The 18,608-nt window shown below is 45.5% G+C and overlaps 1 protein-coding gene across 12 annotated transcripts in view; it reads left to right on the plus strand.

The window, feature by feature from the left end:
- Cadps (calcium dependent secretion activator) overlaps window positions 1-18,608 on the plus strand; it is a 440,161-nt gene that overhangs the window by 93,845 nt on the left and 327,708 nt on the right. For all 12 annotated transcript variants that reach the window (XM_076544508.1, XM_076544497.1, XM_076544503.1 and 9 more), the window contains exon 2: window positions 8,429-8,542. In XM_076544508.1, the coding sequence (XP_076400623.1) occupies window positions 8,429-8,542 (114 nt within the window). The remainder of the gene's footprint in view (window positions 1-8,428; window positions 8,543-18,608) is intronic.

Consider the following 18,608-nt stretch of genomic DNA (forward strand, 5'->3'; position numbering starts at 1 on the left):
GTCATGCAGTAACTCTGTTGTCCATCCATTTTTACTTACAAGTGTTCATTGCAAGGACTCTCTGGTCTGGTTTGAGGCCTCTGGTTTCTACCACACTATCAATGCTGGGCCCTCACTGGGGCTCTTTCTGGATGTCTGGTTGTTGTCCTCTGTTTCAGAAATCCTGCAGCTTTGGGTCTGTGGGTCAGGCCCCTTTGCATACTCCAGCAGATCATAGATGGTGTGGATGTTGGGATGGGTCAACACATAACCCTGGTTCTGGGCCTGGGCAGCTGGAGAGTTGGTCAGCCCGCTAGTTCTCCACTTCCTCACTACCAGGGTAAGCTCTTCAGCCTGAACTGCTCCAGCTAATTCATCCCTTGCAGCAATGAGTGAGGGGTAGTGTCATAGACTAGCTATTTTTATGAACACCTAAAATTTTCATCTTAAAAGACAATGACACTGGATGTTAGGAAGTCAAGTGAACATATGATCTCTGACCTGAGAGCTAAGATTGCACCTTAGTAATCTCCAGAACCTAGTGTATATGAAGCATTCAATAAGTTAAATTTATTCAACAAATTATATTTGTTGAGAGCTAATTATGTCCCAGAGTCTAAGCACATCAGTATAGGGGATGGGTTGTTATACTTACAAAACGTGTTTTTGTGGGAGGCAGATCATGATCAAATACAGAAGGCTAAATGCCCATCAGATAGAAACTGGACAAACAGCAGTGATTCATACACTGGAACACTACTCAGCAATAATGGTGAACAAGCTACTGCGCCTCCTCCCATCCCTGTGGCTAAACCTGCTGTGCGTGACTGCACCAGCACCACACGGAGAAGCTGGTACAAATACCCTGTGATGACAGGACTCAGGCTGTCGGTCATCTCTGGGGAGTGTTAGGATAAAAGAGAAAAGGCGGAGATGAGATGACTCAACAGGAAAAGGCACCTGCTGTCAAAGTGACAGCCCAAGTTCTATCCCAGCCCCATATGGTAGAAGGAGATGAATGACTCCCACAGGCTGCTTTCTAACCAACACATGCACACTGTGGAACATGTGCCTACACACACACACACATACACACACACACACACACACACACACACACATACGCGTGCTACAAATAAAAGCGTAATCAAATGGTTTTAGAAAGAAAAAGGAGGTCCTGTTGGCTTGCAGAGAAGGAAGTGAAGACCAATTATTATTCAGAAATGAGCTCTATTAGGAGAGAGAGCTTGTGACAAGGCAGACCATGATCCAGACTTGAGGTGTGAGAGCAATTAGTTGGTCTATTATCAGAGACATAAGAGAGCCTTAAAGGAAAAGAGAGGCTTCCCTTTAAAACCCCAGAGGAGATCCATTGAGTAAGAGAGAGAGAGCTGCCGTGAGCAGCATGATGGCAGCTGGAGGGCGAAGAAGGAGGGAAAGAAGTTGGGAAGGGGGCAATCACTTTTCTCCAGGACTGGGGAGCCTGGCCACTGTAAGCAGCAGAGATAAGGGAAAAAATTGCTTACAAGTCCCGCCTACATAGAGACCAGTAGGAGGAAGAAACCAAGTCCACTGGGGAGGAGTGGCCTGATTTCTGACACAGAGAGGGGTTCTAGGATGTCTGTGATCTAACAGGACCATCTATGACTCTGGAGTCTTTCAGGAGTTTCTCAGATCTGGGCACTCACTGTTTTGTCTTGATACAAGAATTGGTACATTGGTATGGACTCACTCATAGGAGGATGCTAGATGTGGAACAAGGATGACTGGACTGCTACTCACATCACCAGTGAGGCTACCTGGAAAACGGGACCCCAAGAAAGACACGGAGAAATGGATGAGATCTACATGAACAGCCTGGACATGAGTGGGAGCAATGAAGGGCGAGGGTCGAGGGAAAGAGAGCGGGAGATCCCAGCTGGATCAAGAAAAGAGAGGGAGAACAAGGAATAGGAGACCATGGTAAATGAAGACCACATGAGAAAAGGAAACAAAGAGCTAAAGAGGCCCACAGAAATCCACAAAGATACCCCCACAAAAGACTGCTGGCAATGGCCGAGAGACAGCCAGGACTGACCTACTCTGGTGATGGGATGGCCAAACACCCTAATAGTTGGGCCAGAAACCCCATCCAAGGACTGAGGAATCTGGATGCAGACATCCACGGCTAGGCCCCAGTTGGAGCGCTGGGAGTCTAATTAGTGAGAAAGAGGAGGGTTTATATGAGCGAGAATTGTTGAAACCAAGGTTGGATAAAGCACAGGGACAAATAACCAAATTAATGGAAACACATGAACTGTGAACCAAAGGCTGAGGGGCCCCCAACTGGATCAGGCCTTCTGAATAGGTGAGACAGTTGATTGGCTTGATCTGTTTGGGAGGCATCTAGGCAGTGGTGCCAGGTCCTGGGCTCGTTGCATGAGTTAGCTGTTTGAAACCTGGGACTTATGCAGGGACACTTGGCTCAATCTGGGAGGAGGGGACTGGACCTGCCTGGACTGAGTCTATCAGGTTGATCCCAGTCCTCGGGAGAGACCTTGATCTGGAGGAGGTGGAAATGGGGGGTGGGCTGGGGGGAAGGGGAGGGGGCAGGAAGGGAGAGAACAAGAGAATCTGTGGCTATTATGTGGAACTGAATAGTAATGTAAAATAAAATTTAAAAAAAAGAATTGGTACATTGGAAAGCTAATTTTGTAAGAATATATTTATCCTGTATTTACTATTTACTATTTTGTTTTTGTATATGTGTATGTTGTGATCCATTCAAACAAATTTATGTTTGATAATATAAATACTGACAATGATAAAGACTTGATAGAAATGCACAGAACCAATGTGATATGATGAACATTAACCCAAGGACACTAGCTAGACACTTGTTCAGGGAAGGTTCTCCTAGAGGCATGGGCTGAGTTTGGATCAAGAGAGTACCCATAGGGACCACCAGAGAAATGACCTCACCAGGGAATAACAAAGACAAGGGTTTCAGACAGCAAAGGCTTGCGGACTCCTGGGCATCAGCAAGACAGCAATTGCTGTGGCCGAGCAGAGTGGTGTGGGGAGGAGCAGAGTGTGGCCTCGGCCAGGACCTTGGGACTAACTCATCACTGTCTCCTCTAATTCACTCGACTGAATGTGCCAGGTGGTGTGCCAAGTCCAAATTCCCCTTCAATATTCCAAACAAGCCGGGGAAACAGGTCTTACATAATCCCCACATTTTTACCTAAGGAGCCAAGGCTTAAGAAATGCACTTTTTCCAAACTTGGAAATAAGTGGGAACACCAAAATATGAGCCTATGTCCCTTTGACACTAAATATGTGGTCTGAACTCCAACCCATTACCCTGCTTCTGAGTGTAGTACCATGTGTGACTTCTTCAGAGTCCTGAGAAGATAGTGAAACTCTTCCTGGGTCCTCTGGGAAAGAACACATAGGCTAAATTTGGTAGATATGTATAATCTCTCAGTCTGGTCCTATCAAGGGAATACTATGTCAGTCACAATGGTAAGAATCCATCTGTAGTAGCTAGCATAGGCTGAGCACTCATCCCACGGCAGCCTTTGCACTGAGGAGCCTCACTGCAGTCCTATGCAATCAGCTTTGGCTCCGTGACACAGAAGCAAACACTGGGGTCAATACAGGCTCCTCTCTGCCCAATGAGACAAAGCTGGAGAGTTTGCAGATTAAGTGCTCTCTATAGAAAGGAAATGGTAAGTGTGGATGGGAAGAAAGTGATGGGAGAGTTCAGGTGCTGCTACCAGAGCTGCCCTTGCTCCACTGCAGCTGCGAGCTTAATGTGCCCGGAGAAGTGTGGCTTTGTGGTGTTTGTTCTCTGAAATGAACTGAGCTTAATGTTCTTGAAGGTTTTTGGAAGCCAGAATTGGGCCCATGATACCAGTGACTTTCAGAAGCCAATTGGCAGGGACAGGAATTGAATTTAAATGTGATATGTAGTCATCACATCATGCAGAGAAGGAGAGCAAAAGCAGCTTCATCCCAAACCTTAGTCTTGTTCCTCTGGTCAGTGACCAGTCTCTATCTCTGATATTTATGATACTGAGGCTTTTCTTCTTATCTTGCACTCCATACACCAGGGACAATGAGCCTCAAGTTTGTATTACATCTAGAGCAAAGGTTAATTCAGAGCAAATAAATCATTAATAGTGTATACATGATAGGCTACTTACAATGTGTATGTTCAAAAGCGCGCATGCACCTGTCCCTTCTCACTTTTTCTCCTGAGACTTTTATATTCTGTAATTTCTCTCCTCTGAAAGCCTAGAACATAATTTGGCTTAGCTCTTTATGCTTTTCCTTTTCCATATACATGGAAGGTCCCTAAAGATATGCCTTAATACCTTTGGTATCAAGGTACAGCACCCAGAATTTTGGCTTGGCAAGTGAGATCAAAGGATGTTGCCTAGTGAACCCTTAGGTCCCAGAGGAGCTCTGGGTGCATCCTGGGCTCTTTGTAAATGTCTGTATATAAATGAGCTTCATGCCTATTTCTTTAAATTCAGATAGTGGATTTGGCTTTGGTCAGCAATCAATTCTGATCACTCAGATGGTGTGTGCTCCTAATTTTGTCTCTATTACTCTTAAGTACTAAAGACAAAAGCTTACCCAAGGTTGCATGCCTTCCACATCTCACAGAGCTAGGGTTGACCTGACCTGAAAAGAATCCTAAACATAAAGTCTATGAAATGGCCTGGTTTGTTCTGAGTGGCTAGGACTTCTGTCTTGAATAAGTTCCACCTAACCTTTTTTGGAGGGATTAATGCTAGAATGCCATCTTGTGAGTGGGTCCCCTGTGGCTGCACAAAGCAGCTCAGTCTCAGAGGCATACAAAGTCATTATGCAATATTCCTGGGTCACAACAGGACAGGTTAAATGAAAATGTGAGTCCTTCCATGTTCTAAGGCTATACCATTCAACATGGCAGCCCCAGCCACCTGCACCTACACCTGACTCAGCTGTAATGTCTTAGAAGAGGAAAGAGTGGTATATTTCTAAGATATGGCATTACACAAATGAAATATCACATCAGAAGTTCCTGTCGCAATTACATGTTGAAGTGGTTTCAGGACATATTGATTAAAATAAAGCATTTTAAAGATCATTTGAATTGTTTTAAACTTTAAATTACAAATGTGGCTGATGTTGAGTTGTGGATCTTCCAGAGCATAGCAAGTATGAACCTCAGGGTGGGGAAGATGGCTCAGTCTATAAAATGCCTGCTGCATTAGCATGAGGATGACCTTGAACCCAGCCCACATACCGGTCTGTGATCCCAGCACCCACGGACAGGTACACATCTGTGATCCCAGCACCCACGGACAGGTATACACATCTGTGATCCCAGCACCCACGGACAGGTATACACATCTGTGATCCCAGCACCCACAGACAGGTACACATCTGTGATCCCAGCACCCATGGACAGGTTTACATCTGTGATCCCAGAACCCATGGACAGGTACACATCTGTGATCCCAGCACCCACGGACAGGTATACACATCTGTGATCCCAGCACCCACGGACAGGTATACACATCTGTGATCCCAGCACCCACAGACAGGTACACATCTGTGATCCCAGCACCCACGGACAGGTACACATCTGTGATCCCAGCACCCACGGACAGGTATACACATCTGTGATCCCAGCACCCACAGACAGGTACACATCTGTGATCCCAGCACCCACGGACAGGTACACATCTGTGATCCCAGAACCCATGGACAGGTATACATCTGTGATCCCAGAACCCACAGACAGGTACACATCTGTGATCCCAGCACTCACAGACAGGTACACATCTGTGATCCCAGCACCCATGGACAGGTATACATCTGTGATCCCAGCACCCATGGACAGGTATATATCTGTGATCCCAGCACCCATGGACAGGTATACATCTGTGATCCCAGCACCCATGGACAGGTACACATCTGTGATTCTAGCCCACCTACAGGTATATATCTGTGATCCTAGCCCACGGTGATTCTAGCACCTATGGACAGGTACAGACTGGTACATATCTGTGATCCCTGTCCCACGTACAGGCAGACACTTGAAGTCTCAGCCACACACACAGGTACACACTTATAATCCTAGCACAGGAGAGGCAAAAAAGGACCAATCCCTGGCACTTGCCGACAAATCAGCCCAGCCTATTCTGCAAGCCTCTGGTCCCAGTGAGAAAACCTGCTTCAAAAAATATGGTGGATAGCTTCTGAAGAACTATACCTAAGGTTGACCTATGGCCTCCACATACCCACACACATATGAACAAGCATACTTACAAACACATACAAGAAATTTTAAAAAACCAAACAAGCATGAATCTCATCAAATTTAAATCTTTTCATCTTCCCTTGCCTCCATATTCCCCCAGTTCTTCAAAACTTACAAACTTTAATCAGAGCTCCCCAGCGGCCAGTCATGAACATTCAAAAAACTCCTTGTTTTATTTCTCAAGTAGAAATCAGATGAGGTTTCAGTCTCCTGGAGATTTACACATTATCTTCTGCTTGTATCCAGTCTAATGGAAAAGGCATTTGAACTCCATAGAGAAACTTAATACCACTTTAATTAACAGACAAAATCGTGTTTGTTGTTTGCAACCTGCTTGGATTATGCTCCCCTCTGTGGTGGGTTAAACCTAAGTGGCAAAGGCATCACCTCACATGAATAGCATTTTTGTGGTAGGAACACTCACCTCCATGCTGTTTAAGGATGCAGCATCTGAGCTGTAGAGATAGTTCTGGGGTAGAATGCTTACCTAGAGTGCAAGAAGAAAAAGAAACCACGAGAAGCACAGGCTTTATCCCTAGCAACACACACACACACACACACACACACACACACACACACACACACACACACATCAGTTGTAGTTACCCTGTCCCCTTTCTGGACAATACACCTTAATTTGCAGAAAGGGATTCATGTCACTGAAGAACTGTAACCTCATAAGGCAATGAGCAGTTAGAGTGATTACTGTATTCCAAAGGAAAAAATGGGTAGTGACATCAAATGCATTTATCTAAGCCCAGCCCCATCCTACAGAAGCTTAGCTCTCTGGTCAAGTCAGAATGTAAGTGGTTCTTCCACAGTATCTTGGTGCTCAGACATCATGGTGCTGCTGGGATGTTCTTTTTCTATTAGAACTGTGGTCCTCAGAAGTGTCTCATCCTTCATTTTGAAATGTAACTTTTTTAAAGTATTTACTTTTTTAGAAGTCAGGAACTTGAACTTTGAGTAGTTTATTAACTTTACATAATGTCAACAGAAACTAAGCTATTTCAAGGCAACCCGCAGATAGCATCTTTCCTGCGCTTTATTTACTCAGTTAAATCAATGTTAATTGACTGCTTATCACATGTAAGTCACTAGTGCAGCCCTTGGGAAGCCTTAGAGAAAAAAATAGCAAAATGGATCTAACACATGTAATCATAACCATGAGTTGTAAAGACAAATGTTTGCCTTTGAATCACATGTGAGGAAGTCTTAGCTGGGTTTTGGAGTGCTTCTTATACTGGTGCTGATCATGTTTGAGGGAAAGGCGGAGAGACGAGGTAGGCACAAGCACAGGAGGATGCAGCTTGGATCTCCCAGGGCTGTTTTCCTTGGAAACAAGCTGACTGGGGCTGAGAGGGTTGGGAGCTGTACATACCTACAGCCCAAATATGCCTCCTTGCTCCTCGAACCTTGAGCCACTATTGTATGCTCATGGGTGTACTCACACCAGCAGTGTCTCCAAAGCCTCTGCATGCTGCATTCTGCAAGGTATTCAGACCCCAGAAGCACCTGTCGGTGGAGTGTCCGTTACACACAGTGAAGTGTCTGTTATGCATGGTGGGGTGTCCGCTAGGCAACGTTCCAACAGCTAACTCTTCTTTAAAGTTATAAATAAATAAATAAACAAGTTTGCCTGTTTGCTTGGTGGTATTTGCTGATTTCTGCAGTATAAATAGTCCCATGTGGCTAATAACACCAGCCAGTGATGCATCCCTAAACATGAATCTGGGAAGAGATGTGACCCAATTCTCTACAGTTTCTATCTTACAAGCTCTGTGCCTATAAATAACCATGGGCACAGATCAAAGTAAGGGATGGAAAAAATAGCAAATTCTGAATATAACCAAGCATCATTCCCAGTGCAATGCTTCAACAACCAACTCTTTTTTTAAAGTTAGGAATAAACATATATACCTGCTTGATAGCACTTGCTGATTTCTGTGGTATAAGCAGTCCCACATGGTTGAAAGCAATGTATTTAACTGTGGCTTGTATTATTTTTAGTGCTGACTCTGTTCCATACTAGTTTAGAAAGTTTACTCACTTATCAGGCAGGTCCCCATTCTGATAGGTAGGCACCTTGTCGTAAAGTAGTCATGTTCCTGTTCCCATGAAGCCTTCAAGGTTCTCTTTCTCTCTCTGCAGATCAGCAAACAGCAGCTGCAGACTGTCAAGGACCGGTTCCAGGCTTTCCTCAATGGGGAGACCCAAATCGTGGCTGATGAGGCCTTTATGAATGCTGTCCAGAGCTACTACGAGGTAAGTGCAGCCTGCAGGATGAGCCAAGGCTGCACAGGCACTAGCCTGGGCTATTGAGCTGAGAAATATATAAGGCACAGCACCTTGGCTGATGTAGAGGGGTCAACAGTCACCTGACAAGGAACACTGGAGTTCTGTTATAGAGAGTGATGTAACTAGAAGCTGCTGTCGGGAGCTGAGTAGCTGACTCCACACACTCCTGGAGACTTGAGTGGAATCCCTAGCTCCACATAACAGTCTGGGTTCAATGCTGTATGCCTGTAATCCCGGTGCTGGGAAGTGGGGACGGGAGGTTCACTGGTGTCTTAGTGGTCTACCATGAAGAGATACAATAACCATGGCAACCCCTATAGAAGAAGGCATTTGATGGGGGCTTGCTTACACTTTCAAAGGTTTAGTCCATTATGATTGTGGTAGGAAGCATGATGGTGTATAGCAGACATGGTGCTATGGATGTAGCTGGGATTCCTACATCTGAATCCACAGGCAGCAAGAAGAGACTCTGCGCTTGGAATGGGCTGTTTGAAACCTCAAAGCCTACCCCCAGTGACACACGTCCTCTAACAAGGCCACACCTGAATCTTTTCAAATAGTGCCACTCCCTGGTGACCAAATATTCAAATCTAAGAGCCTGCAGGGGCCTTTCTCATTCAAACTACCATAGCTGGTCAGCCAACCTAACTCTTAAAGTCTTAGGTTCCTTTCCGCAAGAGACTCCCTAACCTCCACATGCACTGTGCACAAACATGCGTATACACACATGGACACAAATCCATGAAAATGCTGCTGTTGTCAAGATGATTTTATAACAAATGATATGCTGAGTGTTATTCTAGAACATAGAATACTTTTATACTTAGTTATCAATAACATTTTCCATTTTAGTGATAGACTGAGACTTGGAGAGAGCTATCAACTACTCAAAACTACACAGTCATTAACATGTTGGAGATAAGACTTGGAGTCTGAGCCTTAGACCATTTCCAATGTACAGTAGCATGTCCCAGAGTTCACTGGGCCACTTCCTTCCTTCCTTCTATTGGAGTGGTGCTGGTAGGGTCTCTTCTGCAGAATTTCCAGAATTCTTACCTCGTGAGAAAACCTCTCAAAGAGAGAATGTATCTTGAGTACTCATCTCGGTGAACTTTACCACTGGACCTCTGGGGTTTTCTCAGCAAACTGGACTTGCAGTTCCATGAGAACTTTTATAAGCATTGTTTTTCCAGGCATATATTGCCTACCATGTGTGCATCACTAAGGTATGACCATAACACACCCTCTAATGGGCAATGTTTTCCTGATGTGTACGTTTTCCAATGTGTACTTAGTCATTGCCAAGCATTTCACTTTATAGAGTGGTTTGTCAACGTGAACCACATAAAAGTGATCTGGATTTGTAATCCTGTGCCCAAGGTGACTTATTTGTTGTCACAATAGATGACAACCCTTGCCAGAATCTAGCTTCAGCAGGTCAGAGAAACCGAAGACATGGGGAGTAGGCAACTATTAAACACACTGAGGGGGCAAAACTTAATCCTCTCTGTCTTTATTTTTCTCTTAAGCCTTTTATACCACCTAAGAAAAAAATCTCTATGCAAGCAGAAAATCATCTCACAACCACAAGCTACATATTTTTCCACAAACAAATTAACATCTTTACACAGGAAGAAATCACATTCTGATGACAAGTTACATGTTTTCCTTAGAAGCCCCCATGTAGTTAAATATCTCCCCTTGTCCTCATGTTCCCACCATAACATTGTCACCTTAATTATATTTCAGCCGGTCCTCTGTGCTGTCAGGCACTGTCTGCTGTTTTAGTGCAGCCAAGTTCTGTCCTACATCTGCTCCACAAACCTTAAACAAGTGCTCTAGCCAACCGTCTATCTTTCTTTTTTCGTTACACACAATAGGTCATTTAATTTCCTTTCACAACTTTGTTTTTAAAGGTGCACACTGAAGTCTGTGATTGATTCTGTAAGCTACACGACCAAGGAACTCAGGCCTAACCTTGGATGTAGGGACATAATTGCTCTCTTTGATCAACAGCCTGTTTTTCCGCAGGTAGAATTCATGGGTCCATAATGCATCAAACTTCCTTTTATTTTTGTTAGTTTCCATCAGGGCAGCAGCGCGCCTCTGCTGCTGAAGCAGTTACATCATCACCTGTTGCCAGGTGCCTTTCCACTTCAGCTGTGTGACGTGTGCACCCTTTAAAAGTTCCCGCCCGGAACAGCTCGCTCTCCTGCTCCTCTCTTGACTCTTCTTTCTCTCTTGTTTCTCTTGTCTTTCTTGCTTCTTGCCTATTCCCTGTTCTCTCTCTCTCTCTCTCTCTCTCTCTCTCTCTCTCTCTCTCTCTCTCTCTCTCTCTCTGCCTTTCCCACTCGCTCCCTGCCCCAATGAACCTCTTGCACTAACTCTGTCCCACAAGGAATGTTTGCTGAGTGGCACACCTTGGCAGGGCCCACTGAAAGGTACCCACTATCGCCTTTCTTTTTTATCATTACAGTTTTCATTTTCCATCCTTGGCAAATCTCACATCTCTAAGCATCGTTGCGTTATAAAAATCATCTTCACTGTGATCTGCATGTAACTTGCACAGTGAGGAATCACACCATGACAAGCACGGTGGGCACAGGATGTCCCAAGCAGGAGAGTTTTGGAGCCCACCCCGCCGGGGCTTTGCGCTCCCCACAGCTGTGTCACCCAGTGAACTGCTCTCCACGCGCTCCACTGCTGTTCTTCCAACACGGCCACCGCCAAACCCGAAGAAACCAGTTCACAGACATTCCCAGTCTGGGGCCCCATGCCATCGTTAATGCACAGTGGTCATGACAAACTGTGAAGTAAATACAAAGGAATTTTACACCATCTTTTCCTTATGGGGTTACTTCATGTGTGTTCTCTCCACTCTCCTCCCTTCCTCCCTTCCTCCTTCTCTTTCTCCCTCTCCAGAGTTAGGTCACTGTTCAGTGCCTGCAGCCAGCCCACCAGTAGATCCCATCCTGTGCTTTCACTATAATTGACACCTTGGTACAGAGCCTGGGATATTGCAACACTCCCTTTCCCACTTAGAGAATTTTCCTCCTATCATGGAGAGAGTTGAACAAGTAGTGAGCTCTTGTAAGCAACGTACTGTTCCTTGGCTTGCTACGTAGTATTCACTAGTAAGTTTAGAACCATAGATTCATTTGATGCACCATGTTCTCAGTGGGGTTTCTGTATGGGGCTATTCTGGAAGTTGGGGCCACTTTTATATATGTCCCAATTGAAACCCTTCCTTTTAAATGTTACAAGTACCACCTACTATTGCCAGTGATCGTCCATCTTGTAGCTTTATTTTGAATGATACAAATCTTCAGTTGTAGAAATGAGGTTTGGAATCTCAGTCATGTATGGCTTTGAATAGCTTGAATATATCTAACAAAATATTTTGCATAGAAACTGCCTGGAAATGAAATTGATCCTCTCTTCCCCAGATTCTGAAAGCCAGTGGGAGAGTAAGGAGAGAACGCCTGTCAGAGCAGGCAGCCCCTCCCCGTGTTTATGCTCATCTGCTGGAGTTTACAAATCTGTATGTTATAAATCCTAATTAGGATGCTCATTTGACTAATGATGCAAATTAAAAGAAAGTGTCATTTCTATTAATTAAATTTGAAGATTAATCAGCAGCAGCATGCTAATGAGTCTTTGGAAGTTATGATATCTATAGCGATTTGTTTGGTTTTTTGTTTTGTTTTTTCCTTGAGAGTGGCTAGTTTTATATGAAAGAGTCCCGTATGGTTCTGGTTAAGAATACAGGGATGGAGAATGCTTGAACCTTTCCTGTTAGGATTTCAGTAGCGTAGGAAAGAATGTAGGGATTAGAGATCCAGCTGCTGTCTTCATTATTGAGGCTTTAGTGAGCCTTAGATTCAAGTTTCTGGAAAGTCTAATCCACTGAAGCGGAGGTGAGAGATCAGGATTAGTACTGTGCCTGCTGGACCTCCCAGGGGGGTGGGGCATCCCTTCCTCCTTTCCCTTCTCCCCTGGGCTGCAGAGAAGCTGGTACCTCTTCTCCACCCAACTCAAAGATCCCTGTGCACCCCTCTTAACCTTCACCTCTGCCAGGACTTTGTGTTGAAGATGACCTGCAGCTAGCTTAAACTGGTTTCAACCTAAAGGAAATTTTTCTCAAGAGACAAAATTCTAGGGTTAGGGCTAGCCTTAGCCATGGTTGCATTCAGAGATGCCAATAGTGTGCATTCTCCCTCCGTCCTTCTGATTTTGTGCATGTAGGGGGCACTAGGATGTCCCGCCAGTTCAGTAACCCCAGCCACAAAGGGGACACACTTCTTTGCTAAAAACTCCAGCAAAGGCCCGGGGACTTTTCCACAGTGGGTGGGGTTGAACTAACGTGGCTACAGGGCTCAAGACCAGGGCCGCCTCTGGAACCCGAGTTCAGGCTCGGCCTGTTTCAAAGTGCAGTGGCTCCCCAGTGAAGAATCGGGAGTTACTACTGCCCTTTTGTCAGAGCTGCGTGGCTGTATTCTCAGCGGAGGAAACGCCCAGATGGGCCTCCCTTCAGCTCCACTGTCACTCAGCCCTGGCCCATCCGCGTGCTTTCTTCTTGCTGTCCTCCCTCGCTTCTCTTCTTTCTCTCACTCTCCCACTCTCTGTGTCTCTATCTTTCTGTCTGTTTCTCACTTCCTCTCTCACACACTTCCTCTCTCTCTTCCTCTCTCCCTCCCTCTCCCTCATCTCCCTCTCTCTCTCTCCCCTATGTTTTCAAGTACACACCGGTGTGTATGTGTATGTACATACACACACACACACACACACACACCATACACACACACACACTCACACGCGCACACAATACACACACACACACCATACACACACCACACACACACACACACACACACACACTCACACGCGCACACAATACACACCACACACACACACCATACACACACCACACACACACCATACACACACACACACACACACACACTCACATGCACACACACTCACACGCGCACACAATACACACCACACACACACACCACACACACACCATACACACACCACACACACACACCACACACACACACCACACACACACCATACACACACATGTACACACACACACACACACACACGTACCACACACACACACCACACACACACCACACACACATACACACACCACACACACCATACACACCACACACACACCATACACACCACACACACATACACCATACACACCACACACACACAACATACATACCACACACACACACCACACACACCACACACACACCACACACACACCACACACACATACACCATACACATACTACACACACACACACACCACACACACACCATACACACACACACACCACACACACACCATACACACCACACATACCACACACACACACACACACACACACACACACCACACATACATACCACACACACACACCATACACACCACACACATGCACACACACACACGTACACACACACACCATACACACACACACGTACACACACATACACCATACACACACACACACACACACACACACACACACCCTCCACCCCACCATGCCATTTCTTCCTATTTCACCCTACCAATCTCAATGGCATGACACTTTAAGGAGCTCGTCATCAAAGATTCTGAGAGTACTACAGCAGACAAGCCAGGTACTGTTTGCTGGGGGATGAATTGTCCACATACTACAGTAGTGAAGAGCCGTTGTGGGAAAAGGAAAGGGGCTGGGAAGCACTGCCCTTTATCCACTCATGTGCGAATCCAGCCCGCTCTGGTCCAAACCAGCCATCAGTGGGCACAAGGGGAAAGGGGAGGGGCACAGACAGAGCCCAAGCTTTCTAGTGGCTGTACAGAGTACACACACACACACACACACACACACACACACACACACACATACACACACACACACACACATTTAGTTTGTTCCTTTCTAGTGGCCCTGATTGCCAGGAAATATCAAATCCTTTCATCCCTTGAATGACGCCTACGAGGTCTGAGGGTTACAGTATATTCTCTCAGGTGCAATCCAGTCATTGTATCCTTTTCACGTCCACGTGGTCCCCCAGCTGTGAAGGTGCTGTCACGATGCCCAGATTTTTAGATAAAAATCTCATAAGTTTGAACCTCAATTTCTTCATCTACAAAAGTGCTCCCTCTGTGTGTGTGTGTGTGTGTGTGTGTGTGTGTGTGTGTGTGTGTGTATGGTAGTTTCATTTCATTTTATTTTATTTTATTACCAAGCTTTAGTCTTACTCATGTTGGGATACTTTACTTTTTAAATTTTTGTTTATTTAATATCTGTGTGTGTGCACATATGTGTGTATGTGTATGTGTGTGCACTCATGCCACAGTGCACATGGACCTATCAGAGGACAACTTATAAGGAGCCTATTCTCTCCTCCCACATTTTTTTTTTGAGGCAGCGTCTCTCTTGTTGCTTCTACTATGGATTTTTGTGTGAGTTCAAGGGATTGGATGTCTGACTTGTGCTGCAAATGCCTTTACCTTCTGGACCACCTCCTAGACCAAAAATAATTTACTTTTTTAAAAGAGGAAAAGATCTGCTCTAGCCTCAGTCTGCCAGCCAGAAAGTGGGAGCTTACACAGCCTCCCCATGTAACAGGCACATCTGTTAGGTGTGAATGTGCTCATTTATAAAACAAGCTGGAGCTGCTTAGCAATCACACAGGAAGCCTGGGCTAATGACGGACCTCAAGTATCTGCATACCTTCCCCTCTCACTGAGGCCTGCCTGGGAGATGACCGAGGACCAGGGAAGATCTATGGGTGTCCTGGATAGAACTGTTCCTGCGCTGGAAGTCTCATATCGCAGCCACTAAGAAAGGAAAACAAAGACAAAGCATGCAAAGAGATGCAGTAGTGCTCATATAAGCTGATGCCAGCCTGGGCCTAATTCCTTTGTTGACAGTTAGGAACCCAGGGAACTCAGTCTCCAGCTAGTGTCCTCTGCCTCTGGCTGTCGTACCTCCTTCTGACATTCCATTTCTCCCTACTTCCTCAATCCTCAGCCTCTTTCCCACGCTGATGTATTCATGTCTCCTGCAGGATCTGAAGTCACATCTACTTCTAAACTGATAGATCACTTCCCCTTTCACAGTCCTCTTGGCCCTATCTTCATCAAAGATGGAAGGCTGGATTGCCTTCATGTGCTGGCGAAAAACAATGAGGTCCAAGGGAGTTAACTGACTCTAAAGACCACAATGGCTTTAACATATACTGAGTGACTGCTCTGTTCAAGGAAGGGACCAGAAGAAGTGTCATTCCAGAATGTAGTGTTATTATCCCGCCTGCTCCTGGCTATAACTCCCACAGAATGTTAGTCCCAGCTCACTTTTCTGGAGGCCCACACATGTGTTTGCCAACTCCCCTTTTCCCTTCTCACCCAGATATAATCTGGCTAGTCAGCAGGTTTCTGCTGGACAAGTATGCTGTTCTCAGCAGTTTACCCCAACAAGTATGTATCAGACATCAACTGTGTGGTAGATAGTATTTTAGGTATAAAAAACTAATTTATAAACAAAACAAGGAGTTTGTACAATGGCTTAGTTGATAAAACATTTCCATACTAGTAATGATATGAGTTTGGATCCTTAGGACCATGTAGAAAAGATGTGTGTAGTAGCATATGACTGCAATCACAGTACTTCCAGGAAAAGATGGAAGATAGAGAAAGGAGAATCCCGAAACTCATGGGTCAGCTCGCCTGGCGTAGGCAGCAGTGAACCAGAGAACTTGTCTCAAACAAGGGGACAGGCGGCAACACCACCTAAGGCTCTCTTCTGACCTCTCTACGTACACAGTAGCACCTATGAGTACACACACACACACACACACACACACACACACACACACACACACACGGAGGTGGAGTTAAGAACAAAGAGTAAAAGAGAAAATATAACACTATCTTCCCCAAACTTAGAATCTACCTTGAGATTCAAACATTTACCAAATAGTCATAAAATCAGGATGGATGGAAGCTCCGGAAAGGCTCTGGGGAAAATGAATTTGGTGCTAAGAGTTTAGTCGGGCTCTCTCTGGTTTGTGGGACAATGGCATGGACAGCTGGGGCTTGGGGGAGTATGGCTGCATTTTTGAATCCTTCTAAACTTCTGTGGTCATTACAGCTAAGAACAGATATGGAGGCCCTCTTGTTTATCCATCACTGCTCTTTACTTGTCCTCTGGAGGGACCTCTCAGCTGGCTCCTCCCACTCTTGTGCTGTGTCCCAATTTGTAACCATCAGTGTTTCTCTGGTGGCCTTAAAATGCACCAGTGGCTGTCATGCCTCTGCCCTGGCTCTGGATATGTAGTCGTTCCTGTCCATCTCATACCAGCACTCCCCAACACCTCATTGCCATGGCTCCCATAGACTCCATAGACTCCCATAGACTACCATAGACTCCCACATAGGCACTCATGACTGCTGGGTCCTCCTTGACCACCAGAGACTCCCACATAGGCACCCATGACTGCTGGGTTCTCCTGGACCACCGTAGACTCCCATACAAACACCCCTGACTGCTGGACTCTATGCTGTCAGTGATCATTCCAGATTGTGATTATTTGGTATGAGATTATTAGGGTGACTTCTGTTTCCCTCTGTGAGTGCTCAGTCTGTACCTTTCTACTATTGTACCCCAGCACCTAATACAGTGTGTCCTATCTAGTAAGCACTCAAAGAAAGAAGAAAATGGCCCATGAAGACATTGAAGCTAGAAGGATAATACAAAGACCTCATAATTCAATTTTCTCAGCCTACAGATGTGAAATTGGGAAATCAGAGAGAGGGTGATTTATCCCAGGTGACACAGCATCTTGGTTTTGCATCCTCACTCACAACACTGCAGTATCTTCCTAAAGATGCCTCAACTTGCTTTACAGCATTACTATTCTTCTGTGTATGTATACATGTTCTCTCTCTCTCTCTCTCTCTCTCTCTCTCTCTCTCTCTCTCTCTCTCTCTCTCTCTCTGTGTGTGTGTGTGTGTGTGTGTGTGTGTGTGTGTGTGTGTGTATGCACACATATGTGTGCATGTGCACATTGGAGATTGACATTAACCTCAGGTGTTTTCCTCAATACCTCTCCAACTTATTTCTTGAAACATGATCTCTCATTGAATATAGAACTTGTAAATTTGGCCAGGCTGGCTGGCCAGCCACTGAGCTTCAGGGTTCCCTCTATCTTCACCTTGCCAATGCTGGGATTATAGTCCACATCACCATGCCCAGATCTTTTACCTGGCTGCTAGGGATCAGACTCAAGTCCTCATGCTTGCCCACCAAGTGCGTTATGAACTGAGCCACCTCTCCAGCCCCTGCCTGCTTGCCCACCAAGTGCTTATGGATTGAGCCATCTCTCCAGCTCCCTATTCCTTGAGACCTAGGCCTGTAGCTGAGACTCATAACATGTCAGGTTAAGCAAATCCTCATTAAGCAGAGCAGGTTCCCATGTGAACTCTGTAGCTTATGAAAGCTGTATCAGGCCTGAAACACATTTGAAATATTTCCTCTAGTTGACTTTAAAGTTAGCTCTCAAATATAGCTGAGCTCCAGGTCCTAGGCAGCCAGAACATGCCAAGAAGACAAACCCTCAGCCCTCTTTTCTAAATCGCTGCGTTAAGTCAACAATAGATGGAGGCCACATTGGTTAACAGTTTTTCACCCAGTATGATGCTGTCATAATGCACAAGGCCGCCTCCTTTCCACTAAGGCCCTAGTTGATACCCTCAGAGCCTACAAGACAAGTGCTGCATCTGGCCAGGGATGAACGTTTGAGCATCCTCTGGAGGACCTTTGTGCATCCTCTGGAGCATGACCAGGACACAGCTCCAGAGTGTCAGTTATTTTCCTCTCTGTGAATATGAAGCAGTAGCAGCAGTACCTTGTAGTACACTCCATAACTGTGTGTGAGCTTGTGTGAGCTTCCAAGTGTGGGCAGGGGAGCAAGAGAAAACTAGTGAGTGGCAGCCTCCCAGGACTCAGGTAGCAAAGCT

This window comes from Peromyscus maniculatus, chromosome 9 (assembly GCF_049852395.1).
Source record: "Peromyscus maniculatus bairdii isolate BWxNUB_F1_BW_parent chromosome 9, HU_Pman_BW_mat_3.1, whole genome shotgun sequence".
Taxonomy (NCBI): Eukaryota; Metazoa; Chordata; class Mammalia; order Rodentia; family Cricetidae; genus Peromyscus; species Peromyscus maniculatus.